Raw genomic sequence first — 24,008 nt, 5'->3', positions numbered from 1 at the left:
GTAAATTGAACATTAAAAAGATTGAAGGGAGAAACCAACTCGCAGACTTATTCACTAAAGGTCTCCAAGGCGACCGTCTCAAGTCACTCTGTCATCAAATCGGTCTCCAATCGATTCAGTCAGTTTCCCCACAACTTGTCGAATCGGAGGAGTGTTAGCCACAGCTGGTCTTAATGAGATTCGGCCAAGTTGCATCACAGCACTATATCATGAGAGTCAGTCTCAATCCTATTTCTCATTCAATATTATCATCTTACTTAGCGTTCTCGCTTCCCAATATCCTACTTTACTTACTTGATCCCCTTATCCTACGCGCCTCTCAAATTCAAAATCACCTCAGCCACTAATGCGCGTCATAATATATACACATTTTGTAAGACAACAACTAAGACACCATATATATTTCATATTCCTTTCTCTGGACTCCTAATTCTTCCTCCCAGTCTAGGATATTAGGTCTCTCAGGTTAACATTCAACTTTTGATATCACAAATTTGATATCCGAAATTTAAAATGCTGTAAAATTTTTCAGTTACCAAGTTTTTTTTTTTTGAGAATGTTGGTACGTAAATATCAGACACGATTTATTATAGGTTGTGAAAGTATAAGTACGTTATAGAATGATCATTTAAGATGATTGTTTCTTTTTACAAGATATGTTTCTTTATATAGTCTCTACTGTCCTCATGTTCCTTGTCGTCCTCTTGTCCTCTACTGCGCCTCGGTGTTCCTCTTGGTTCTTGGTGTAACTCCTTGTTCCTTCTATCCTTAGTCACTAAATGATGCTGTATGTTCAGCCCTGTATCTGTATTCTGACAGAGAGAATTGTTGAATTGTAATGCGGACTATAATACGCTTCTGTTTCGATCCAGTTGATTGTACCGTTCTTATGTCCCAGGTTTAATTGCATTGTTCCTTCGAGTGACGAGTTTGATTCACTGCTAAGTGTGCCAAAGCGTTCAGGCGTATTGAGTTGTCTTATATTAGTAAGTAGATCTAATCTACAAGTGCATGTAACGTCTGAACCTTGATCGAAAAATGCGGTATCAGGAGGAAAACGTCCTGTCATTAATGTTCTATAGTTCGCAGGTGAAAGTTGTGGTTGAGAGCTTAGCTTTGTCTCTGGGGTGTTGATACAGCGTTGTCTTTCGAATCTGTTAAGTTGTTTATTTTCATGTGTTTATCTTTTGAGTTCTGGATGCAGGTGCCCGCAATCATTGTTTGTGTGTATTTGTGGTGATTTATGGCGTTTTTCTAGACAATTTGAACAGAATTTGATATTAATTCGATGCAATAGATTGTTTGTTGAAGTTTGATCCTTTTCTGGGCTGTTTCTGTCGTTGTGTTTGTTCGCACGATTTAATAGGGTTGTCTGGTTAACTGACATATTTTTGATTGGTGGATTAAGTTTAATGCGAATGTCATATTTCCTAACGATCTCGTCGACGAGGTTGTCATAATTGTATTCTGTCTCTGTCTGGTCGTAGACTTCGTATTTTACTTGTTCTAATTCAAGAGGTAAAGCTTGTACTGCTTGGTGTCTTAGGCCTTGTTCTCCTATGGTTGGATTTGCCTTTCGTAATTTGTTGAATATGACTTGCAAGTCCCTGTAGAAGCCCCTTGCATTATCCCCATATCTTAGCTTACTGTTGTAGAATTCTGTTTGTAATTCTGGTATGTTTTCTTGTTGTCCAAATCTCCCACAAATGTTTTGGTACATTTTGGCTATGGGGGTTGAAGAGTCTATATTAGCTGGGTTGAAAACATCTTCGGTAATGGATCCTAGTAGTATTTCAGATAATTCAGATTCCTTTTGGCGGTATACTTCTAGTGCTTTTGCTTGTAGTTCATTATTTTTATTATGGTCTATTTCCATATCATTTTCTCTTGAGTATGGTTCATTTTGATTATTAAGTCTATAGCGTTACTTTCATTGATTTTTCCTCGTAAAATTTCTAGAGTGCCTCGTTTGATGGCTTGTCTTTCGATTTGAGTCTTCCAAAGATAGTATTCACTTTCTTTGGATAATTTCATAAAGATTGGTGAGTTTTGAATTTTTAGTTGTGAGTGTATTTTTGGTTTTGTTTATGAGTAATTGGAGCTGATAACTTGTTTTGAGTATATTTTATATTTTTTCCAAATGTTTTACATATGTATTTTAACAACTGCACGCATACATTCTTATCTTGAATAGATCAAAACAATTTAATTAAAAATCTAAGACCGTTCTAAATATATCTAAATTTTTCTATAACAAAGTTTTAAGTATGTATATGTATTTTAACTATTTCAGTTCTAATCTCAATATAGTATGAACTGCTAATGAAAAATTGATTGAAAGAGTGAACGAAACGAAACTAATTAGGGAATAAAAACAACTGTCGTTGTTTTTAACTGTGACTGTGAACCTTCTAAAGCTCATCATGATAATTCCACTTAGCACAGCCTGGTTGGGGACCATCTTCATTCCATTTACAATTGTACTTAGTAGTCTGCTCACAATTGATGATACCTGGATCCATATGATCCGACCCTGCAACCACTTTCAATGTCGCAGACCAAACACCTTTTACACTCGGAATCTAAAAGGAACTCTGTCACAGTTTCAATACCCTCAAATATCGTATGGTCAATTGCTTGATTAGAACAAGTGCCTTCATTAATAAGAGCGAACTTCGTTCCACTATTGTTACCAGCATCATAAAACTTAACATTGTCACATGAACCACGTCTTCTCGCTCATTCTATCCCGGATGACAACCCCTGGACCAGGTACGGAAAAACTGCTGTACCAGCTAAAACAACACTGCCTAAATTGGAAGGATTTTCATACCAAGAAGGTGGGGGATCCCCTCTCAGCATCCCAGCTCGTTCAGCAGCATTCATAACAGCATCATACATAGAAGCGTAATCACTACCATCACGTATTTTCAGAGGTTCTTGGTTTGGAGCATAATCTACCTCTCTTTTCCTTGGAGGTTCATCGTAAATTCCATTACAACAAGCATCTAATCCTAATCTCCTTTCCAAAGCTCTTGGCTCCATATCTCTAACATTAGAGTTATATCCATAATTGCCAAACATACCACTTATATCTATTTTTACTGAAGGTCTATTTCAGTTTGTTGACTACTAAAATCTGATATGCCAGATTCATCCACAATACAAATATCAGAACCACCACACTTCTCCTTTCCAAATACGGAGCGAGCTTCTGAGAAACATAAAAGCAGCAAAATAGAGTAGATAGTGCAGTAATACAGTGTGCTATATCTATGAAAGCCATATAACATAATACTGTGAACTTGTGGCGGTACCTGGTGATTGTTTGGTATTGAAATTCACTGAAAAGCTTTTTTTTTTTGAAAAGGGGTCTTTTCAAAAAAAATAAGTAAAAATCACCTTATTAATAGATAATTACAGGCTCCCTCTCGTGATTAATAAAATTCCTGTAGGTGTAAGCGTGCGCATGCGAGCGCCAGTAATAATCTAGAAGAGACGGTGTGCCTTACCCATAGTGCTCTTAAGGTGGAGAGACTTGACGTTTTGCCAGTTCTTCTTAAGGAGGGAGACAAGGAAGTTGACAGCGAGGACAACGAGGACAACGTTGGCGACGATTTCCGTCTTCAGCCATGTCAATTTTACCGACAGCAACACCCATACAGAGAACCTTCTTAAGTTGGAACTTGATGGTTGACTTGACATCGTTGATCTTCTGTTCGATGTCATCTGAGTGGGAGATTGGAGTTGGGAATTTACCAGCCTTTGAGAGCCCCGGACCAAGCAAACGAGGAATTTGCTTGATGAGGGCTTCAGAGGTGATGAAGGCATCTTGTGACTTGGCCAACTTCTTGACGAGCTTCTTGTTCTTTCTGTCCCTAGCTGTTAAATGATGCTGTATGTTCAGCCCTGTATCGTTATTATGACACATTATCTCTCCTCTGAAAACGATATCTAAACCCCCCCCTATATAACTCGATTTGTACTATTCGTGTTCATGAAGTGAAGTTACCAAAGTAAGCTGGCAGATTGGAAAAAGTAGGACAATGAAACAGCGAGGAATATCGCAATTTGTTGTATTAACTAATATGCTAGACAGAACAGCTAACATGAAGATATGTTTTGTGTACTTGTTGGATCCTAACTCTCCTCAGAAGACCCGTTCAAGAGAACATAGTAGCGTATGCGAATCATGGACTCTCTCTATCAAGCACAGACGTAAGGCGAAGCACATCAAGTCGGAAATCAGTAGCTGATGTACGCAGGAATAGTCCAGTTTTGCCAAGATAACGAATACAAACACTAGTAGAAATGTGGTTCACCACGCTTGAAAGCATCTTTCTTAATCGACTTCTTCAAGGCTTTTGTCTTTGCGTTGCGTTTTGGTCCACATATGAACACACGCGTGAGCATGTCTGACCTTATGGCTTCTTCTACGTGGTATCGATACCAGCTTTAAAAGCACACAGAATTCTGTAACAGACTTGCTCCTAGTTGTATTAGTTTAAAAAGACCATTATGAATCATAGCGAACCACCGGTTTACAGATATTACTAAGTTACTTTTATCAGATAAACGAAAGTCGAAGAAAAGCAGCGAAGTCAGCTATAAACAATCATGAATAAGTCGAGTTCTACGTCAATACCGTATTACTTCATGTTCCACTTTCGTTCTAATCCAAGGATGAGTACTTTTTCGGGCTACTTTAAAGATGTTTTCTAGGTTAACTACTCCATACTTAATAATTTGACCCATAATGCAATAATCAGAAGGGGCAATGTAATTAGTAATGTGTTATCGGATATTATACATACCATAAGCAGAAAAGCGTAGAAGTCGTAAGACACCTAAAAAAGACGATAGGCTATGAAGTTAGTTATATATGTTAAAATAACTCCCATTTGCAAGTGTCCTCCTCATACGTGGGTTCTAAATGTCTTCAGCAAATTTTCCAATGCTGTAAAAGAACTATTCACTTGGCAGGATGATAATAACTATCACAATAGGTCGCTTCTTACGAGAGTGGCTTGCAAACCAAGATGTATCGACAACGAGTACTCATTCATGGGTGATTAATACATAATTTATTCCTCTGAACGAAGACGTGCTGCAGCGTTAGTGACCTTAACGTTGAGGGCCTTGGCACTGATGGGATGTCAGAAGCAATAAAGCGAAACAAGTGGTTGCTTACCGAGCAATAATTTCAACACGCTTCTTTGAGGAGACGTTGTGAGCGATCTCAGCAGCGAACTTTCCAGAGTGCATGAGGAGGAGGTCAACGTCCTTGGTGTTGTTGACGACAACGGTCTTCAAGCCGTTTGGACGCAAGTGACGGGTGACCTTGTTTGAACCGAAACCGATCTTTGGCATAGTTGGTTGACCCTTGAAGCGACGACGCATAGCGTTGTCAATACCCCTTGGCTTTCTCCATGATGAGGAAACACGGTGGAAACGATCTGACTGGAATCTGTTGAACGATCCCTTGGTCTTCTTGACGATCTTTGGCTTGATTTGGCTGACCATTATCCCCTATTGAAGTATATTTAGCTTATGAAAGGATAATTTTACTATATATTTACCTTAAGTTGTCGCTGAAGAAGGCCAAATCTGCCTCGTAATTTTGTCGACGACGAAATCTAAAAAATTTTAAAATAAAAATACGAAGACTGTAGAATAAAGACAAATAAATAATAAAATTATTATTATTCCATTGCATTTATTAAATAACTACCTTGAGAAGACAAGATGGTATAATGAGAGTGTTTCTTGACGATAATAGCTGTAACCTTATAGCGACTAGTTAATATACATTTTCTACACTATTCACACTTTATATAGCACTATAGCCTCTTGAAATTGACACACCAAGACGACAAAGAGTAATAATGATATTCCAGCCCATAAATTACAAATAACTAATAAATACACCTGCAGTGCCACCAAAAGCAGATGAGAGTCTCGTCAGACTCTTCACTTCACTCGGTCTGAATGAAGCAAAAGGTGTTGAATACGCAAAGTCTAAGCATTCAAAGATATTAAACGAATCAATTCAAGAAATTGGACTAGAGAATGCAAAGTTAGATGAGAAGATGGCTACTTTGATAGCATCCACTATCACAGTAGACAAGCAATTCAACGGTCTTCCTTTGCCATATAAAGCCTACATTATAGAGAAAATAAAGAACGGCGACTTGAAGGAATCAAACCAAGTTACAGGTGGGTCTGATTACTCTGGTGATCGTACTGACAGTCTCCAGCCGCTGTCAAATACCTCTCAGACAAACAAGGTGATATCAACCAAGACGAATTCAACGAGAACGCAGGCGTTGGTGGGTGTTTATTAAAAATACAACGTTACAATCCTAACAATGAAAGGCATCGTCGTACCTGTCGCACTCATTAGAGAAATCGCTCAACAATCACTTGATCCAAAAGCAAAGGATTTACCTAACCCATGGTCTTCTCACGGTTTACTCATCAAGTCACTCAAGGAGAAGCCAGAGTTAAAGTGGTCAAACCCACTCGAATTGAAGAACCAAGTTGACGCCTTATACACTGAAAACTTCGGCACTAGGGATGAATGTAACAAACGCCTCAAAGAGGCAGCAAAGAATGCTCCAAAGGTGAGTATCAAGTGCATCTATTTACTCGTGTTCACAAATTCAGCCTTCGAAGGAATCCACCAAGAAGCCTTCACAACCTGCAGTTGAGACCAACATTTTCGAACAAGGTTTCTTAGGTGCACTTCACAAGCCAGGTGGAAACCCTCAAATCAAGCCAGAGCTACGCGACCAACATCTTAAAGCTACGGATGGTAAAGTTATCACAAGATTCCCACCAGAACCAAATGGGTTCTTACATATTGGACACTCAAAGGCTATCACAGTCAACTTTGGTTATGCTGCTAACTTCCAAGGTCACACTTACCTCCGTTATGACGACACTAACCCAGAAGCTGAAGAACAAGTTTACTTCGAGTCAATCTTGGAAAGTGTAAGGTACGTATTGAGTATATTGTTCATGTTATTACTTACTAACACTCATCCAAGGTGGCTCGGATTTGAGCCATGGAAGATCACCTATTCGAGTGATTATTTCCAACAACTTTATGAACTTGCCATTGAGCTCATTAAGCGTGGTAAAGCATATGTTGACCACTCAACTGGTGAGGAAATGCAAATTCAAAGAGGTGGTGAAAACAGAGGACCTAGAGTTCCTTCACCATGGAGAGAGAGACCAGTTGAAGAGTCTTTGCAAGAATTTGAGAACATGAGATTAGGTAACTACCAACCTGGTCAAGCAACACTCAGAATGAAGCAAAATATCGAAGATGGTAATCCTCAAATGTGGGATTTGGTAGCATACAGAGTGTTGAAGGCAGCTCACCATCGTACCGGTGACAAATGGAAGATCTATCCAACTTACGATTTCACACACTGTTTAGTTGATAGCTTTGAAAACATAAGTCACTCATTGTGTACTACTGAGTTCGTACTTTCTCGAGTATCCTACGAATGGTTATGTGATGCTCTTGAGGTATACAAGCCAAGACAATCAGAGTATGGAAGATTAAACATGCAAGGTACAGTCATGTCAAAAAGAAAGATCATGAAATTAGTCAAAGAGAACCACGTTAGAGGTTGGGATGACCCACGTCTTTATACACTCATTGCATTGAGAAGAAGGGGTGTACCACCATCTGCAATCTTATCTTTCGTAAAGTCATTAGGTGTGTCTACAGCAGTGTCATCCATCTTAACTAGCAAATTCGATCAATCTGTTAGAGATGATCTTGAATCAAAAGCACCAAGATTGATGGCCGTCATTGATCCAATCAAGTTGGTTATTACAAACGTACCAGATGACTATATGGTTCAAGTTAAGAAACCTTTCCATCCAAAAATACCAGAATTTGGCGAAGCAACAATTCCATTCTCAAAGGTCGTATACATTGAAAGATCAGATTTCCGTACAGTCGATGATCCAAACTTCTTTAGAATGGCACCTGGAAAGTTAGTCGGTTTATTGAACGCACCACATCCAGTCAAGTGCACTTCATTCAAGGAAGAAAATGGCAAGGTTGTTGAAATTACAGCTGAATTGGTCATACCAAACGAAGGTGAAAAACCAACGAAACCAAAAGCATTCATTCAATGGGTTGCTGAACATAAAGAATCTAACTCACCAGTTAAAGTTAACGAATTGAGAATATTCAATCAATTATTCAAATCTGATAACCCATCAGCTGCTCCAGACCTCATTGCTGATCTCAACCCAGATTCAGAGGAGATTATTAAATCCGCATTTGTTGATGTCAGTTTATACACACTTGCAAAGAATGAATTCCAAAATGCACGTAAATCCGCATACGAGAGGACATCCAAAGCTAAAGAACAAACTGCTGAAATCATTGAGTCAGAAGAAGAAAAGCGTTCACCAACACCAAAACTTACTGCTGAGCAATTAATTGGTAATGAATGTGTTAGATTCCAAGCACTTAGAGCAGGATTCTTCGCACTTGATAAAGACACAATTCTCAACGCTACTAAAGAAGGTGCATCAGCAGAACCACATCAAGATGATAAGATCGTTCTCAACAGAATTGTCTCAATCAAAGCTGCTGCATCATAAGCATTAATATTAATCATTTAAAATATACATACATTTTTCTTTATTTATAAACAAAACAAAGAAAGAAGTTATCATCATGAAAAACATTCATCTAAACGAATTTTATTAATATATAAAAGATTAATTAAAATGTTAATTATATCTCAGGAATTTTACTTGCTGAGGATACCCTTGAGGTGGGCAGTTGAGAATGACTTTGGACGTTCAAGTGGCATACCCAAAGCTCTGTCCCAGATGAGTTGTGAGGTAACACCAAGAGCTCTTGAAACACCGAAGAGAACAGTGTAGAAGTTTTGTTGAGTGAATCCATAGTGAGTAAGGAGAACACCTGAGTGAGCATCTACGTTTGGCCATGGGTTCTTTGCCTTACCAGCTTCTAAGAGAACGCCTGGAACGATGTTGTAGATTTGGTCAACGAGCTTGAAGTTCTTGTCACCCTTGAGGTGCTTAAGAGCGAATTCTCTTTGAGCTTGGTAACGTGGGTCAGTCTTTCTAAGAACTGCGTGACCGTAACCTGGAACGACTTGACCACCCTTGAGGGTTGACCAGACGTATTCTCTAACCTTCTCATCTGAAGCGTCTTCACCAATTTGTGACTTCATCTTAAGAATCCATGAGAGAACTTCTTGGTTAGCAAGACCGTGGAGTGGACCAGCGAGACCGTTCAAAGCAGCAGCGTATGAAAGGAATGGGTCACTCAAAGCTGAACCGACAAGGTGACCAGTGTGAGCTGAGACATTACCACCTTCGTGGTCAGAGTGGATGGTCAAGTAAAGACGCATGAGTTCAACGAATTGTTCGTTGTTACCGTAACCAAGGAGGGTTGAAAGGTTGTGTGAGTAATCCTTCTTGAGGTCAATAGCTGCGTGCTTGCCCTCACCGAAAACGTTTTGGTAGATACGGCCGGCAATGGTTGGGAGCTTAGCGATCAAGTCCATTGAGTCTTCGAAGGTGGTGTCCCAGTATTCCTTCTTGTTAACACCGTTAGCGTAAGCCTTAGCGAAAGCTGAGTCGTGGTTGAGAGCGGTGACAGCGAGTGAGAATTGAGACATTGGGTGGAGTGACTTTGGACATCTGTCGATGAGTTCTTCGATGAACTTTGGAATTTGTGCTCTGGCAGCCCAGTCTTCTGAAAGAGCGTTGACTTGCTCTTGGGTTGGAACTTCACCGGTAACCTACGTGTTTGTTAGAAAATTTGCAGCAAAAAACTGAGAGAAATCACTCACCAACAAGTAGAATAATGATTCTGGCAATGGTTCATTTCCACCTGGAGCCTTTGGAAGTTGTGCTTGACAGTCTGGGATGGTCAAGCCACGGAATCTGATACCTGTGAATCTGTAAGCGGGATTCTTCTGACAGAAGCAAACATACCCTCTTCAGCATCCAAGACTGATGGTTCCCAGATGAGTGCCTTGATACCACGCATACCTAAAGAAACATTTGAGAAGAATTCCCGCAAACATACTAATAAACTTACCACCGTACCTGTAACAACATCAGCAAAGTCTATATTAATAACACTGTCACTCACATTTGGTCAATGGTGTTCTCACCGAATGAGTGCTTCTTCTCCTCAGCGAGCTTCTTAACTTCCAAAGCTTCCTTTTGACGCTCTGGGATCAACTCTTGGACTCTTTGCTTGAGTGTGGTCAAGTTACGAGCTTGAACGTTTAATCTTTGGCTAGCTTGTACGTTTTTGGTTGCAAGTCTGAAAGACATCCTGATGGTTTGGGGGGAAGAGTTGAAAAAGCGTATGATGGCGTAAATGTGTAAATATAATTTATAAATTGCGGATATTATTATAATACCAATACATCTGATCTAATATATCTAGCCTGCAATCTCAGTATTCCTTCACACTACCCCAATATGTGAAAATCCTTTGCAACAGCTCACGAAGTCATCGGAGAGAACCTCTAATTAATCGGATGTTGTCGCTGTCAATCCCGATTTATGATCGCGTTTTTGTTGGACGTAATATCTATCACCGATTTGCCCCATTTGGCAACTATTACGTACCTTAGTTTACGATTTATCTAGGGCAATTACGAGACTTTATATGATATATTAGATACCACCAGATGATTTACATCAATTTATTCATATTATGAATTCTTTCAATCAATCTAGTAGCCCTCATAACTGAAAATCCTTTTTTAGTACGCCGATGCGCCGACGAATAACATATGATATTATTTTATCATCTCCGATTAAGGAAATGTCAACTTAAAGTAAATGATGCACAATGCACAATGCCGCAACGATGACGTAGTAACCATAACCGGTGGCCTACATCACTAAGTCAATAGGTACGAGTAACTAAGAAATGATCTTCTTTGCGAATATACTGTAGTATTCAATTTATCGCGTTTCTAACAATTTGCTCAAATTTTCATATACACTGTCAATAATAAATCGCAAGAAGAATTTATCACTACTGTACAGTATGACATTAAGCTATAACATCGATTCAAAAATTCAAAAATAATAATCTAGACTACGAATCTCAGATTGAGGTCAATTGGCTGTATATACGTTAGTGAACATCCAATGCAAGGCGTAAGGCTACTCACATGAGCAGAACTGAGTTGTGGTAATTGAGAATAACGACTGATTTCATCTCTTATTGCATTAATAAGATCGAGGTATGAGAGGTTAGAGTATTTAGACATTACGGTAACAAACGCATGCGACATTGCACCACCGCTCGTCATACCGATACTAGCATCAGCTGAAGTTTGACTATCTTTACTGTAATTTCTATCAGCTACCTAAATCATTGATAAAAGTATTACGTACCAACCAGAAAGTGATATCGCATCAGCTGGATGAGTTTTTTGCATTGTCAATTTTTGGGCTTTGTTACCTCTTATTGCACTTTTACCCATACCGAAGAGTGTCTTGAGTGCACTTCCTGAGTCTCCTCTCACATAATTCATACCGGCATTGAGGAGGTTACCGCCCGCTCCTTGCAGACCATTCTGTTCCTTAATTTCACCCTTCGTTGAGTACACATATGGTAAATCAAGTGCTGTACCACTGTGACAAGAGTCAAAAATAGCAGTAAGTCTTGCGCCCGCTGGAAGTGGTCTTACCATACGATCGTAGAGCTCATCATCTATGATCTGACCTGCAGTTTTGTAATCAACTGGTAAAATGGTCTCATCGTAACCATCTGCTTCATCACCAACTCTATCTTTCGCTTGTCCACCGTGACCAGAATAATGCCAAAAGAGACTGTCATTTGGTTGTGCACCGTTTACAAGCCAGCCGATAGCTCTTGTAATATTAGCCCTGGTTGGCATAGACATTGGATTTGATTGATCATCAGTTAAGATAACCATATCTTCTGGTTTGTACCCCCAATTTAATAGGAAACGCTGGACATTCTTAACATCGTTAATACAACCGCGTAGTTGAGAACGTGTGTTGTAGTAATTTATACCAATTAGGAGTGCTTTTCTCTTTCCTGTTCCTTGTGAGTATCTGTAGTCTATCTGGCCACCTCCAGGAGTCGAAGCGTGCTGTATTCCAGATGGTGGTTGTGGTGCACCGCGAGAATGAGCGTACCCAGCTGGACTATGAGCTGCTGGTGGTACTTGACTGTGTTGAGGTGGAGGTGGACCGCCGTAGAAACTTTAGGAGATTAGTGAAATGACGAGAATGATGGTAATGAAGCTTACCCTCCTGGATTAGGTGGTGGCGGTTGTTGATATCCATATCTAGAGCTCGATTAGGTCGCCATTCTTATCAAAGAATTTAGAAGTTAACTTACGGGGACGGCATTTGTGGTGGACTGCATATTATACGTCAGTGATAGGCTAATAATGTATTAAAACGTACGTATGAGTGCTGTGATATCTATTTCCTGGGTACATACTTGATTGTTTTTGTTTAAGAATGCTAAAATAAGCCAAGAGCTGTGTAGGCTATTTCGGGAATACGGGAATGGCTGACTTAAATGACTTTAGAGAGGACAGTAGACAGTATAGAACGTACAGTCATAACAACAATGACACAAGTAAGATATATTTTAATATTGATTAAGTACATGCGAATCCGTGATAAAAAGGTATTTGAATAGCGAATTCATAGCTATTCATTCCAATTCACCATTTACTTACGTCCAGCTTTCTTGCTCTTCTTGTTTCCCTTTTTGTTGGTCTCATCACCGCTCGTTTCGTCAGCTGATGATGCACCCCCTTTGTTCTTGCGCTGCTTCAACTTTGCGAGTTCAGGAAGCCAATCATCGTTACCTTCCTTTTGCTCTTCAATCTTAACAGGACGAATTGGTGCAGATGGCTTGTTCTCTTTAGCTTTGTTCTTCTTCTCATTTGGCGAAAGTGGGTTGATATAGGTTTCATAGACGAACTTAAGGACGAAATAAGCGATACCAGCTAAGAGCGCATAAATTGAGAGCATTTCGAGGTCAAGAGTTTGCTTTGGCTCTACAACTTTGAGTACACCGGTAAAAGCGTCAAGTACGTGGCTAATACGCTCATTGTCACGTACTGTTACGCTAACCTCAAGCTTTAAGTCACCTGTCTTGAACTCAGATGGGAAGCTGTAAACGTATGGTGTTGTTGAGTTACTAATGAGTGTCTTACCAATGTTCGTAACTGATGGTGCGTCCTTCACTTTTTTATCGTTCTTTACGTTCTTGAAAACGCCTGAAATAGACTCCAAAGTGTAATTAGCTGGATCTGAATTGAGTGAATTGATGAGAAGATTGTTGGTTTGTCCATTTATAATGACATTTCCATCAATCGATAATCCACTTATTGAGTTTATTATAGCAGACTTAAGCTCTATTTGAGGTGCCTTTACTGAGCTGCTAACTGAAGCTGTAATAGCGTGAGAAGTTACTAACTATGAATATATATAAGCATACCAATCGCTACACCCGCTAAACTAATCAATGGTAGTAATGTTATTCTCATTTGTTCGTTAGGACTTCCTCAACGTTGCGGACAATGAAATGATCAAACGACGTGTAAAGAAATTAATAAAGAAAAGACAAAGTTATTTTTGGCGATTAGCAAATTATATAATTTAGTATCTGTCACTGTATTTCTATCAGCAAAGTTCTGATTCCACGGTACACACTCACTCGTCGGCTGGTGCTGGTGGTGGTGGTGATCTCTTGAATAGGCGTTAGATAATTTCTAATAGATGCATTAAATACCCACCTCACGCTCGTAGCGATCGTATCCACGGTCGAAATCATCACGTCTTGGTGGTGGTGGTCTTGAATCGTAGTCATCGTAGCGTGATGATCTTCTTGGAGGTGAGCGTGATCTGCCACGTCCACCGTAACCACCGCCACCTGCAGAAGGCTCAGCAGTCTAGACGCGTCGTTAGAAGTAATTCGTCCAAAACACTATACGCACATCGGCTACGACTTGGACAGGGATACCCTTGAGTTCCTTGTTGTCGAGTCTAACAACTGCATCATCAGCGTCAAACTTGGATGGGTACTCAATAATGCTACAGCGTGTTATCATAATGCTCAATAAACTCTTATATAACTCACCCTTGGCCTGGAACATCACGGTCAACATCTGCACGAATAACTGGACCACCGTCACGACCAAAGTCTTTAAGATCCTAAACCGAGCGAGAGCGCCATTTAGCCAAATCCAATTAAGAAACTAACACGCAAAATAAAAGGATGGAAGGAATTGAGAGCACTTTCGACCGTAAATCGAGCCTAACCAAATAAAAAGATCCAGATCCCTCATTTCACGCGATAGAAAAGAATAGACGAACCTGCCAGCTTGTATCCCTATCGATACCTTGAACGAAGACCTTGTAGCCTTGGTTTGGTTTTGGACCGCGTTTTTCACGTGGTGGTGGACCATAATCGTCTCTGTAACGATCATAGCGATCACCGTACCTGTCACCGCGGTCGTATCTATCATATCTGTCGTAGTCTCGTCCACCACGGTCATATCTGTCGTAGTATCTATCGTATCTATCATAGCGATCATAGCGATCGTAGCGGTCGTACCTGTCATAACGGTCGCCGCGGTCGCGATAATCCCTTGGTGGTGGTCCGTAACGGTCGTCACGGTCACGCTTTTGTTCTTTGGCGTAGTCGATTGTCAACTGTTCACCCATGAAATCACGTCCTCTGAAGCTGAAGAAGGTATTATGAGAGTATTCTAGGATATCCTACTAAACGCACTTATCGAGTACATCTTCTGCATCCTAAATTGCTGATTAGATATGCATAGTTGTGGTAGCATAATACTCACTCTTGAACTTTCAAATTCAACGAAACCAAATCCCTTGTGCTACTAAAAGTCAATATGCTGTACTATCGATAATATAATCCCACTAACGGAGATGATACGGATATCGACAAGTGGACGTGGCTTGAATAAATCTTCACTAATTTACGGTTAAATGAGAGATAAAGGATAAATATATCCCTCACAGATCCTCTTTTTGACAGTCTGGGTTTAATCTCCCAAGATAAAGACGCTTCGTTGGTGCAGACATCGTGGCGGTTGAACAGAACGTACGGCATCTCAAACCGGCGATGTAAGAAAGAAAACTTTTAATATATTTATTTTTCAGTTATTTTAGCTATATTCTATGCATTTCATGTATATCTCCTCTCATCTCTCTGGGTAGAAGTTTGGTCAGCTGAGGATGCAAGAAATGCTACGATATGGATGATAATAAGATATAATGTATATTATCTCATATGTAGATCTAAATGACTATCAATTAATCAACTAGCTGTTATCATCCGTGATCATCGTATATTACTGAAATACGGATCTTTTTCACTTATTGCTAACCTTTTTATCAGCGGACCGTTAGTTCCTACGCCAACCAATCGAAAATTTGATTCTGCTCGATCATTATACAAAGGTACACATGATATCGTCATTTATTGAGACACAATTCGCATGAACATAGAGGACGAGAAGTTTAATATAATCTCCGACCTATCAGGATCATATTCCGCCCTAATATAATGCTCGTTTCGCATTCATTTTGGTTCTCTCCAACCGGAATGACGTCTTAAGATCTCTCAGCCTTGTTCCTCAGGAAAGGTCAGCAGACTAATTCGTCAAATTTAAAAAAATGGGAGAGAGACCCTTACCTTACTTACAAGACAACCAAATGAAACTCCCTTACTCAACACTTACATCTGCTTCCCTATTAGCCGGTAGAGCAGCAACAGATAACAATCAATGTTTCGGAAGTTCAACGGGACAACCTTTATCTGAGGGCACATACGCGGAACCACTCAGACCTCAAATACACTATACTCGTTCGTTTACATACTCATTATTGTTAACAATCTGACATTAATCCAGCTTCTGAAAACTTCATGAATGATCCAAATGGTTTGATTTACGCTAACAACGTTTATCATTTATACCATCAATGGAACAGCAAAGAGAACGTCCCCGGCTACCAAAATTGGGGACATGCTACCAGTGAAGACCTCTTACATTGGGACCTCCATCCTGCTGCAATCACACCAGACAATGACGACGGTCCATTTATTTTCTCAGGAAGTGCCGTCATCGATGAAAACAACACTTCCGGTTTGTTCGACGAATCAACATCACCTACAAACAGATTGGTAGCTATCTACACAGAGGCTTCATCAGAGAAAATACAGTCTCAGCATGTTGCTTATTCCACCGATGGTGGTTATACATACACTAAACGACCAGAACCGGTGATAGATATCAACAACCCGGAGTTTAGAGGTTAGTATGGCTTCACTTGTTATCTTTTTGAGCTCATTCGCGATAGATCCAAAGGTATTCTGGTATGAACAGGACTCTAAATGGATAATGATAGTCTCTTTGGCTTCCCAACATCAAATGATCATTTACGAATCAAAGAATCTCATAGACTGGAATGAAACATCGAGATTCGGTAACGTTGGTCAATTGGGCTACCAATACGAATGTCCAGACCTTTTCCCACTCAAGATCGAAGGTAGCGACGAAGAAAAATGGGTTTTGATCACATCCGTAAACCCAGGTGCTATCCGCGGAGGTGGATCAGGTACTAGTTACTTTATTGGTGATTTCGACGGCAAAACATTCACACCAATTGACACAGCAGTCAGAGAAATGGACTTCGGTTACGATGACTACGCTGGTGTTACTTTCAACAATGTACCAGATGGCCGCAGACTCTGGATTGGATGGGCTAGCAACTGGCTTTACACTGGTAATGTTCCAACAGAGCCATGGAGATCATCCTTGACACTCGTTCATGAATTATCACTCACTCAAGTCGACTTAACTGATCAACATCAAGCTTTAGCACTCAGACATAAGCCAGTTGACCTTTCAAGTCTCATCACTGAAACCGTCAAAGAAACAAACTCACCAATGTCATCCGACTCAATTGATTTCCCAACTAAAGGTGCAGTTGATCTCTCAATCGATGTTTCATTTTCATCAGAAACAGAGGCATCAAAATCTTCAAAGTCAGCATCACGTATTACAATTGAGAGTGAGGATGGTGTAAATTCAATCGAGTTTGGTGTTCAATTTTCCGACCACATTGTTTACGTCAACAGAGCTAATTCTGGTTGGTCCGCACCTACATTTGGCTCTCTTGGTGCAACTTCTATTACTATCCCAGATGATAACAAAGTCAACTTGAGAGCAGTAATTGATCACTCTCAAATTGAATTATTCGTTCAAGATGGTATTCACTTCGCTTCAATGGTCTTCTACTTCCAAGACGGTCGTGTACCTGCACGTCTTCGTTACGAAAATGAAGAAGGCGTCACAATTGACCACCTCAAGTTAGACGCTTTGAAGAGTATCTGGGAATGTTAAGATCTCACAATTACTAAACCAATTTTATTGTAAAGAATAATAGACCTTTCGTAAACATATATATAGCCTGCGATCAAAATACAATTCAAAGAAAATAGAAGGAAAAAGATAAAAAGAAAAGGCTTGTAAAATAGCTATCTGAAGATCTTGTATTAACCAACCTCCTAGTTCTAAGAACTTTCCACTCACCCAAGATGATTAGATCTATACAAACTTATTGAACACGCGTCTGTAATTATCTCTCGCTCTCTTGAGGTGATTATATGACTTCTTGTTCAAATACGATATACCATCATTGATAGAATATTCTGCTTGTTGACTAAGGCGGTTTATCTGTTTAGACGCATGTCGAACATGCTTGCGAATTACAGGTGGAGCATGTCTTATGACATCGTTATAAACACTAGCTGTATAGTCGATAGTATGCTTCGTAACAAATTTGGCATTCTCGTAACCAATTTCAGCAGCAGTGTAACTAATTCCAATTAAAGTCTCAACCAATGCAGCTATTTGGCGTAAATGCTCATCCAAGTAGTAAAGTGATATAACGTAAGCTTGCCCGCAGATTTCTTCCACCTTACTTAAAACAGTGTCAATATTCAATTGTTCCCGTAAAGTTAACTCATTTTGATTTGTCTGGCTATTAAGTGCATTTCGCTTGGGTATATGCGCGACAACATCTAAAACCTGATTGAAAATTGACAAATCGGTTGTTGGCTTAGCCTGATCGATTGTCTTTAATCTATAATTACCCATCGGGAGGGGCTTAAAGCTGAGCGATGGCGTAATATGGCAAGAGGGGGCCTTATCAGCCGAGGAGCTACTCCTTGGTTGAGTGTACGATGTGTTATTCAACTTTGATAACCAGTAAGTGTCGTAGCTACCTTCAGTAGCCAATTTAAAAACATTCAGTGCTAGCATAGATACTAGTAACAGCCCGAAAACGCTGCACGTACTGATAGCAAGGTAAAACGTTAGTAGTTCAATAAAAGAAAATTTTCGATTTACTATTTAAAGGACCAGAGAGAATACCTGAAACATACATCGGTAAGTTCGGCCTGTAAGCTGGCCCTATTACACTTTTCCTCAACCTTCTCCGGTTGGAAATGTTCCTTGGTGTCATACGCTGCGAAGTTTTCATCAGTTTCGGTGCCTTCGAGATCTCCAAACAAGCTCCTAAGCTTATGTGAAGCTGTGTTGTTAGTTAGTTCGTTAAGTGTGAGTGTCTCTTCATCCAAGTCTCCTTCAGTTTCATCCAAATCAAATTTGATAATTTTAAGCTTAGACTTGAGCTTTAAAGCATTTGCATATACCATAATAGTCTCATTGTTAAGAGCATTTGTAGGAATGACAACGATAGTGGGCAAATTTTCAAGTAAAATTTTGAAAATTGAGTCCTTGAAGGATGTAAAATGGCGCCCTATGTAGTAAACAAAACGTACCTGTAATTTATCGCTGTCGATACTGACATCCTCAAAGTAAAGCTGAAAGAAGTTGCCCGGCTTACGCCATTCCTCATCATTGACAGGAAAACAAATATCAGGGTTGCTCGCATTGATGATATACTTAGTATGATCCTTCTCGATGACAAAACCTGAAATATTGTCGTATACACTCTTAATAAAAGACGATTTGATGCGTTGTGATACATTGGGGAAATCGCCCATGTTGAAGACAACGAGTTTGAAAGGGGAGTGTGTAGATGTGCCACTTTTTATAGTGCGTGCGGATGAGCTCAAAGAGTTATCTGCATTTGTATTCTGCAAAGAATCGGACATATGATGTGGGATCGCCATGAGGTTTTCGTCATGACTGCTCTGATTGGTAGTACTAGCTGTAGACTCAATATCTGATGGCCACTCGTCTGTAGCTTGAGAGACGCTTGATTGGTGCTCCAAAGCATTCTCAAAGTGGCTCTTGTCTAGCGGGTCTGGAAAGGAGAGCGACAGGTCGTCCTCATCCGTTAGCTGGTGTGCGACGTCGAGCCAGTCTGTAGAGCCAGAAATATCACTCATGATGGCTTTCTATAGACGTCTATTAGTACGTTTCTAGACTAAATTGCTGTCTCACAAAATACTCCTGATGAATGTACGGGAGTTATGTCATATATAGCCCATATCAGCAGAAAAATAAATTTTGAGCGAAAAACATTGTTGTATTCTAATAAATCACAGCATTTTATATATACCTACATCGTATATTTTCTGATATGATCCAGTCATTTAACCCTTTATGGCATTCATTATTCACGACGACCACACTTCTTTATCTCGAACGATGACGATTAACGTATTTTTAAACAATAATACAACGATACACGTCGAGGATGTTAACCTCACTCTTAAAGATATTCTCGGTGGCACTGCACTCAATATGAAGTGCTCAAAGGATCTTACCCATACAGTCGCAGAATTGTGCGGTGAAACCAACTTTGTTGACGTGCATGTTACCCCTAGAATGCTTGGTGGTAAAGGTGGTTTCGGTGCTCAGTTGCGTTCTGCTGGTGGCAGGATGAGGTCAAATCGTAATCACAACACAGACGCCTGTAGAGACCTCTCAGGGCGTCGTATATCAACTCTCAAGGAAGCACAAAAGTGAGTTATTGGTACCATAAACTGTTCATTCATCTAACAATGCTCAAGAGTTGCTGATTACCTCGAATCATCTGAAGAACGTGAAAAGAAGCTCAAGCAGGAGAAATTAGATAAGGTAGAAGCAATGGAGAAAAAACTCGAACAACAACCCCAAAAGAGGAGACTGGATGACGACCAGTTTTTTGAGAAAAATAAAGATATGAACGATAACGTAAGATCATCTGTCGCCAAAGGTCTCTTAGCAAAGAGACGTAAAAAACAAGCATCAACGGATAATGCCGAAGCAAGCACATCCAAGAGCTCAACAACCAGCGCTCCAGCTAAGGTAGTTGAAGAATCTTCAAAATCACTTCAAGCAAGTGCTTGATTCACGAATCTCCCAACTAAGAAAGTATGTAGTATTAGTAAATTAAGTGTATGGATAAATCAATAAATATTGTTATATGCTCATTGCTGATCTCAGGTATATGTACTATTTAACTTAAGCAATATCCTACGCCGTGTAATTTATAGTTTCGTCAGAGTTATTAGCGAGATTATCGAGCAGAAACTTTGAATTCTGCTGAAATGTCCAAATCGATGAGGGACTTCCTTTGCCCATGTGTAGGATAATATTGTCAGGCGTCTTTGAAGAATTGGTTATGGTAGTTAATCTGTAGTCTAGTATCGGGTCGCTCATCTGAGATTTCAACTCTATGTGAGCGTGAGTGTACTTATACTCTTTCAAAGGGCAAACTTACCATCAATAAAGCTATTGAGATTTGCATCTACACTATCAGTATCAATTGTGCTAGAATTTCCGGCTTCGAATGAGGAATGGGTAGTATTTGATGTTCTCAATGAACTCATATCCCGTCTCAGTTTCTCAAGTCTATTCAGACCAACCTGGCGGTGAATATGTCCTTTAGTTTTCTGAGTACTAGTCCTTCCTATTGGAATGCTACGGTGCCTGTAGGAGAATTCGGACACCGCGTTGGAAATCTTCCTCGATTCCACGTAAAAATTTTCAATAGTTTGGTGAATGATCTGGAACAAGTTGACTGATATATATAAATACTACTCCACAATTAAGTGAATCGAAGTTAATGTAGGAAACTCACATTCTCAACCACCAGGAGTATATGATAGGTTAAAGTGATGTTGAAATTGACTGGATGATGTTACTTGATTGAATTGAAGCAATATCAACTCACAAATGGCAAACCTGGGGATGGTATAACTTAATCCATATATAGATAGAATAAAAAGACCCGTTTGTATGTAGGTCTCACGCTTTTTCAAATCAAAGTCAACGTTGATCAGTATTCCAATCATACCAAGTACGGTGGCGATCCTATTGAGCAGCATTATAGCTGATGCGGTGAAGTAAAGTCCGTGATGGACGAAGACTGAAAGTCCGAAAACATTGATCGTACACAAACGAGTAGTGATCTCAAACTGGAGGATATTTTACATATAAATAACAATTACCATTTGTTTACCTACTATTGTGAACATGGTGGGCAGAAGAATGACAATTATTATGGCTGTGCATTCGAACTTATGGTAAACATTGTTGAAAGCAGCTTTAGATAAACTGGTGAGACCAGTGTATGTGGTAATATCGGCAATAGTAAACAAGGAAAGGCCTATTCCCAATCCTTCAAAAATTGAATAACATATCTGTGTGGTCAGAGATGGAGATGAATTAGTAGCCAACCCGATCAGTGAAGCAATAGCGAGCATCGTGCATGCTGCTGACATTGATATCAACACTCTGCGGTTTGGTTTTGTAGATACATTTCGTAGTTCCCTTATCACAGAGATGGCTGCAAGTGAAAGGAGCGATGGTGTGAAAAGGACTAAAGCAGGTATATATCTCGTCACCTGCGCAAGTTGCTAGTATTATTTTAGGTTTTTATAACCCATCCATAGCTTGACTTACTGAATCTGACATTGTGGAAAATGATCAAGTGGCACAATACATAGTTCTGTTATGTATAAAAATGAAGACAAAGGTTACAAACATTTCCTGAAGTGACTAACAAGCATTCTGGTGAAGCTTCAGTTGTGACGAATGCCTTGTTGGACAAGAAATCAAAATTTGCAGCATACCTTTACTAAACAGTCAGCTTTCATAATAATACTTTGAGATAATTCGGTATATCCGAAGCTATTTATTGATTGTAGCGTCAATACGTGTATCTCATACTGGGCAAGAATAATGGCAGCTAGTCATCGTATTGAGAATTATCATCTAGATGTGTTTGAATAATATAGGCAGCCACCGGAATATTCGTTCCTTGGATTGCTGTTACTGAATCTGGAGTATCTTCGTCATTTATCGCTATCGAGGGTTGTATTTTACTTCTGCGCATAGTAGCACTTCTAGTGTTGTCATATTCGAATGGATCTTTGGTACTACTAGTTGGGGTGCCAACCTCGCTGCTATAAAGGTCTTTGCAGCTCTCTAAATTTGTGAAATGATATGATCCAAGGACTGTTTTCGGGTATGCAATGGTTTGGGAGCTAGTCACTCTCCATGGAAGAATTGCACCCACTAATACGTGTCAGTACTGAATTACTACTTCATTAGTCTCACCGTTAACGCTTGGAACGTTCTCGACATCACGTGTGTTGATTGTCTGTCTCGGAAACCGGGAGTCCTCCCACTGGAGAGCCATTGAGGCTTTTACGAAAAGTATTAATATGTAGGACAGCTAATGCTAATGTTATCTCACATGGATGTTATAAATCTTATACTCACTGCCTCGACACCTTGCAAGATGACGTATGTTTGATCGACAAAGACATCCTTCGAGAGACGAATAGATCCATTTACCATCGGAACTATAGCAGCTGTCAATATCAAGACTACTTCGATACGATGTGCGTATAAGTGGAATCTGATCATGAAAGCAACACCAATTAAGGCGTACAGTGATATATGTATCAAGAAGATACCTATTATAATATCCAGGTAGCGCATATGGGTATCAAACCATAAATAAAGTCTAAATGTCATTTCTAACTATAGTGGCGACCCGTTGTCATTAAATGTAGATACATCGATATTAATGGCGAGCTTACTATTAGATATGTCACCATAACAAGTACCATTGTAGTAAGGAATAATGCAGAGAATGTTCTTGCCGAACACTTTCCTGATATCACCTTAGTTATAGCAAAATACCAGGCAGGCGAGATCAACATTAGCAGAGTACTAATGAATAATGCTCTAGACACAGCCATAAAACAGCTGATTACTAGATCGTCTGGCATTTATATGTTATCACAGTGTTGCGAGTTTGTTTAAAGGATGATGTTTTACAATTGGACGGAAGTAAAATTGACACAACAATAAAATCGAAATTTATGAAAGATAACAGCTTAGTGTGTTATTAAAGTATTCACAATGTTATAATAGCGTTAATGTCGCCTCACTGAATTAATGTACATAATTGAAATAAAAATCAGTTTCTTCATATCTTCCTGGTAAACAAACATTCAATGGAACTCAAATAATTAGAACATATTTGTTATATAGAAGAAAAAGGAAGCAAAAACAATTATGCAAAAAAGAAAAGCAAAAGATTGGAGCAGCCCGGAATTGAACCGGGATCGGAAAGAAACAACAAGTCACTTCGCTCTGAAGGAAAGAACTATGCAAGCCTTCAATGATAACCATTACACTACTGCCCCGCTTGATCAATCCGATCTTAGCTATCACCCATATCCATCAATCTTCAAACACCTTAATATCCTCAATTTCGTCTCTCAATAATAATACAGCTTCCCGAAAACCCTTCCCTCAAATATCCCACTCAGCAAGTACAAAACCGAAAACATATGACGTGATGACTGACAACCGCGAAAACGGCTAGTTCTCCACGCAACAACCTAGAGCGACAAAACGCCTTGCTATATAGCTACCCACAAGTCATTCCCCGCTATAAACCTATACCACTATCCCCTT

The 24,008-nt window shown here is 39.6% G+C and overlaps 15 protein-coding genes and 1 non-coding gene across 16 annotated transcripts; 4 read left to right on the top strand and 12 right to left on the bottom strand.

Annotated features, from left to right (window-relative positions):
• Positions 1–601: 601 nt before the first annotated feature.
• WALSEDRAFT_34174 (hypothetical protein) lies at positions 602–1,161 on the bottom strand. The gene has a single exon (XM_006960638.1). The coding sequence runs from the start codon at positions 1,067–1,069 to the stop codon at positions 794–796; it is 276 nt and encodes a 91-aa protein (XP_006960700.1). The 5' UTR covers positions 1,070–1,161; the 3' UTR covers positions 602–793.
• A 1,070-nt stretch (positions 1,162–2,231) lies between these two features.
• On the bottom strand, positions 2,232–3,335 carry WALSEDRAFT_34173 (hypothetical protein). Its single transcript, XM_006960637.1, has one exon. The coding sequence runs from the start codon at positions 3,082–3,084 to the stop codon at positions 2,740–2,742; it is 345 nt and encodes a 114-aa protein (XP_006960699.1). The 5' UTR covers positions 3,085–3,335; the 3' UTR covers positions 2,232–2,739.
• Positions 3,336–3,443: 108 nt separating this feature from the next.
• WALSEDRAFT_34171 (ribosomal protein L1) lies at positions 3,444–3,943 on the bottom strand. The gene has a single exon (XM_006960636.1). It carries the CDS (start codon positions 3,929–3,931, stop codon positions 3,560–3,562), a length of 372 nt encoding a protein of 123 aa, XP_006960698.1. The 5' UTR covers positions 3,932–3,943; the 3' UTR covers positions 3,444–3,559.
• Positions 3,944–4,048: 105 nt separating this feature from the next.
• On the top strand, positions 4,049–4,899 carry WALSEDRAFT_61558 (hypothetical protein). Its single transcript, XM_006960635.1, has one exon. The coding sequence runs from the start codon at positions 4,089–4,091 to the stop codon at positions 4,254–4,256; it is 168 nt and encodes a 55-aa protein (XP_006960697.1). The 5' UTR covers positions 4,049–4,088; the 3' UTR covers positions 4,257–4,899.
• A 126-nt stretch (positions 4,900–5,025) lies between these two features.
• On the bottom strand, positions 5,026–5,529 carry WALSEDRAFT_34169 (60S ribosomal protein L32). Its single transcript, XM_006960634.1, has 2 exons — positions 5,192–5,529; positions 5,026–5,145 (listed from the first exon to the last, which is right to left on the bottom strand). Exons 1-2 carry the CDS (start codon positions 5,521–5,523, stop codon positions 5,085–5,087), a joined length of 393 nt encoding a protein of 130 aa, XP_006960696.1. The 5' UTR covers positions 5,524–5,529; the 3' UTR covers positions 5,026–5,084.
• Positions 5,530–5,866: 337 nt separating this feature from the next.
• Positions 5,867–8,678, top strand: WALSEDRAFT_61557 (glutaminyl-tRNA synthetase). The gene is made up of 6 exons (XM_006960633.1): positions 5,867–5,879; positions 5,935–6,216; positions 6,258–6,329; positions 6,376–6,623; positions 6,667–6,998; positions 7,050–8,678. Coding segments are annotated over exons 1-6 (2,517 nt in total). The 5' UTR covers positions 5,867–5,878; the 3' UTR covers positions 8,632–8,678.
• Positions 8,679–8,702: 24 nt separating this feature from the next.
• WALSEDRAFT_34164 (citrate synthase) lies at positions 8,703–10,361 on the bottom strand. Its single transcript, XM_006960632.1, has 5 exons — positions 10,163–10,361; positions 10,109–10,116; positions 10,003–10,059; positions 9,858–9,958; positions 8,703–9,806 (listed from the first exon to the last, which is right to left on the bottom strand). Exons 1-5 carry the CDS (start codon positions 10,348–10,350, stop codon positions 8,784–8,786), a joined length of 1,377 nt encoding a protein of 458 aa, XP_006960694.1. The 5' UTR covers positions 10,351–10,361; the 3' UTR covers positions 8,703–8,783.
• A 686-nt stretch (positions 10,362–11,047) lies between these two features.
• On the bottom strand, positions 11,048–12,427 carry WALSEDRAFT_61556 (hypothetical protein). The gene is made up of 5 exons (XM_006960631.1): positions 12,407–12,427; positions 12,315–12,353; positions 11,431–12,267; positions 11,205–11,382; positions 11,048–11,156 (listed from the first exon to the last, which is right to left on the bottom strand). The coding sequence occupies exons 1-5, from the start codon at positions 12,415–12,417 to the stop codon at positions 11,124–11,126; spliced, it is 1,098 nt and encodes a 365-aa protein (XP_006960693.1). The 5' UTR covers positions 12,418–12,427; the 3' UTR covers positions 11,048–11,123.
• Positions 12,428–12,644: 217 nt separating this feature from the next.
• Positions 12,645–13,600, bottom strand: WALSEDRAFT_61555 (hypothetical protein). Its single transcript, XM_006960630.1, has 2 exons — positions 13,523–13,600; positions 12,645–13,475 (listed from the first exon to the last, which is right to left on the bottom strand). Exons 1-2 carry the CDS (start codon positions 13,569–13,571, stop codon positions 12,748–12,750), a joined length of 777 nt encoding a protein of 258 aa, XP_006960692.1. The 5' UTR covers positions 13,572–13,600; the 3' UTR covers positions 12,645–12,747.
• Positions 13,601–13,683: 83 nt separating this feature from the next.
• Positions 13,684–15,135, bottom strand: WALSEDRAFT_66518 (hypothetical protein; the record flags this gene model as incomplete). The annotated part of the gene is made up of 10 exons (XM_006960629.1): positions 13,684–13,696; positions 13,742–13,773; positions 13,821–13,976; positions 14,022–14,118; positions 14,165–14,238; positions 14,401–14,770; positions 14,819–14,841; positions 14,889–14,927; positions 14,976–15,024; positions 15,071–15,135. The coding sequence occupies 10 exons, from the start codon at positions 15,133–15,135 to the stop codon at positions 13,684–13,686; spliced, it is 918 nt and encodes a 305-aa protein (XP_006960691.1).
• Positions 15,136–15,768: 633 nt separating this feature from the next.
• Positions 15,769–17,459, top strand: WALSEDRAFT_22750 (hypothetical protein; the record flags this gene model as incomplete). Its single annotated transcript, XM_006960628.1, has 3 exons — positions 15,769–15,919; positions 15,966–16,367; positions 16,414–17,459. 3 exons carry the CDS (start codon positions 15,769–15,771, stop codon positions 17,457–17,459), a joined length of 1,599 nt encoding a protein of 532 aa, XP_006960690.1.
• A 42-nt stretch (positions 17,460–17,501) lies between these two features.
• WALSEDRAFT_34160 (hypothetical protein) lies at positions 17,502–19,483 on the bottom strand. The gene is made up of 3 exons (XM_006960627.1): positions 18,902–19,483; positions 18,468–18,856; positions 17,502–18,414 (listed from the first exon to the last, which is right to left on the bottom strand). The coding sequence occupies exons 1-3, from the start codon at positions 19,472–19,474 to the stop codon at positions 17,664–17,666; spliced, it is 1,713 nt and encodes a 570-aa protein (XP_006960689.1). The 5' UTR covers positions 19,475–19,483; the 3' UTR covers positions 17,502–17,663.
• Positions 19,484–19,832: 349 nt separating this feature from the next.
• Positions 19,833–20,420, top strand: WALSEDRAFT_22728 (hypothetical protein; the record flags this gene model as incomplete). The annotated part of the gene is made up of 2 exons (XM_006960626.1): positions 19,833–20,053; positions 20,102–20,420. The coding sequence occupies 2 exons, from the start codon at positions 19,833–19,835 to the stop codon at positions 20,418–20,420; spliced, it is 540 nt and encodes a 179-aa protein (XP_006960688.1).
• An 803-nt stretch (positions 20,421–21,223) lies between these two features.
• WALSEDRAFT_61553 (hypothetical protein) lies at positions 21,224–22,010 on the bottom strand. Its single transcript, XM_006960625.1, has one exon. The coding sequence runs from the start codon at positions 21,794–21,796 to the stop codon at positions 21,503–21,505; it is 294 nt and encodes a 97-aa protein (XP_006960687.1). The 5' UTR covers positions 21,797–22,010; the 3' UTR covers positions 21,224–21,502.
• A 57-nt stretch (positions 22,011–22,067) lies between these two features.
• Positions 22,068–23,336, bottom strand: WALSEDRAFT_61551 (hypothetical protein). Its single transcript, XM_006960624.1, has 4 exons — positions 23,123–23,336; positions 22,800–23,063; positions 22,635–22,752; positions 22,068–22,592 (listed from the first exon to the last, which is right to left on the bottom strand). The coding sequence occupies exons 1-4, from the start codon at positions 23,312–23,314 to the stop codon at positions 22,264–22,266; spliced, it is 903 nt and encodes a 300-aa protein (XP_006960686.1). The 5' UTR covers positions 23,315–23,336; the 3' UTR covers positions 22,068–22,263.
• Positions 23,337–23,627: 291 nt separating this feature from the next.
• WALSEDRAFT_t99 lies at positions 23,628–23,734 on the bottom strand. Its single transcript has one exon. It is a non-coding gene; the product is annotated as a tRNA-Ala (tRNA).
• Positions 23,735–24,008: the final 274 nt, after the last annotated feature.

Source organism: Wallemia mellicola, assembly GCF_000263375.1.
Source record: "Wallemia mellicola CBS 633.66 unplaced genomic scaffold WALSEscaffold_31, whole genome shotgun sequence".
NCBI classification, from domain to species: Eukaryota; Fungi; Basidiomycota; class Wallemiomycetes; order Wallemiales; family Wallemiaceae; genus Wallemia; species Wallemia mellicola.
Note: the sequence above shows the minus strand (reverse complement) of the source record. Positions and strands in the feature narration are given on the sequence as shown.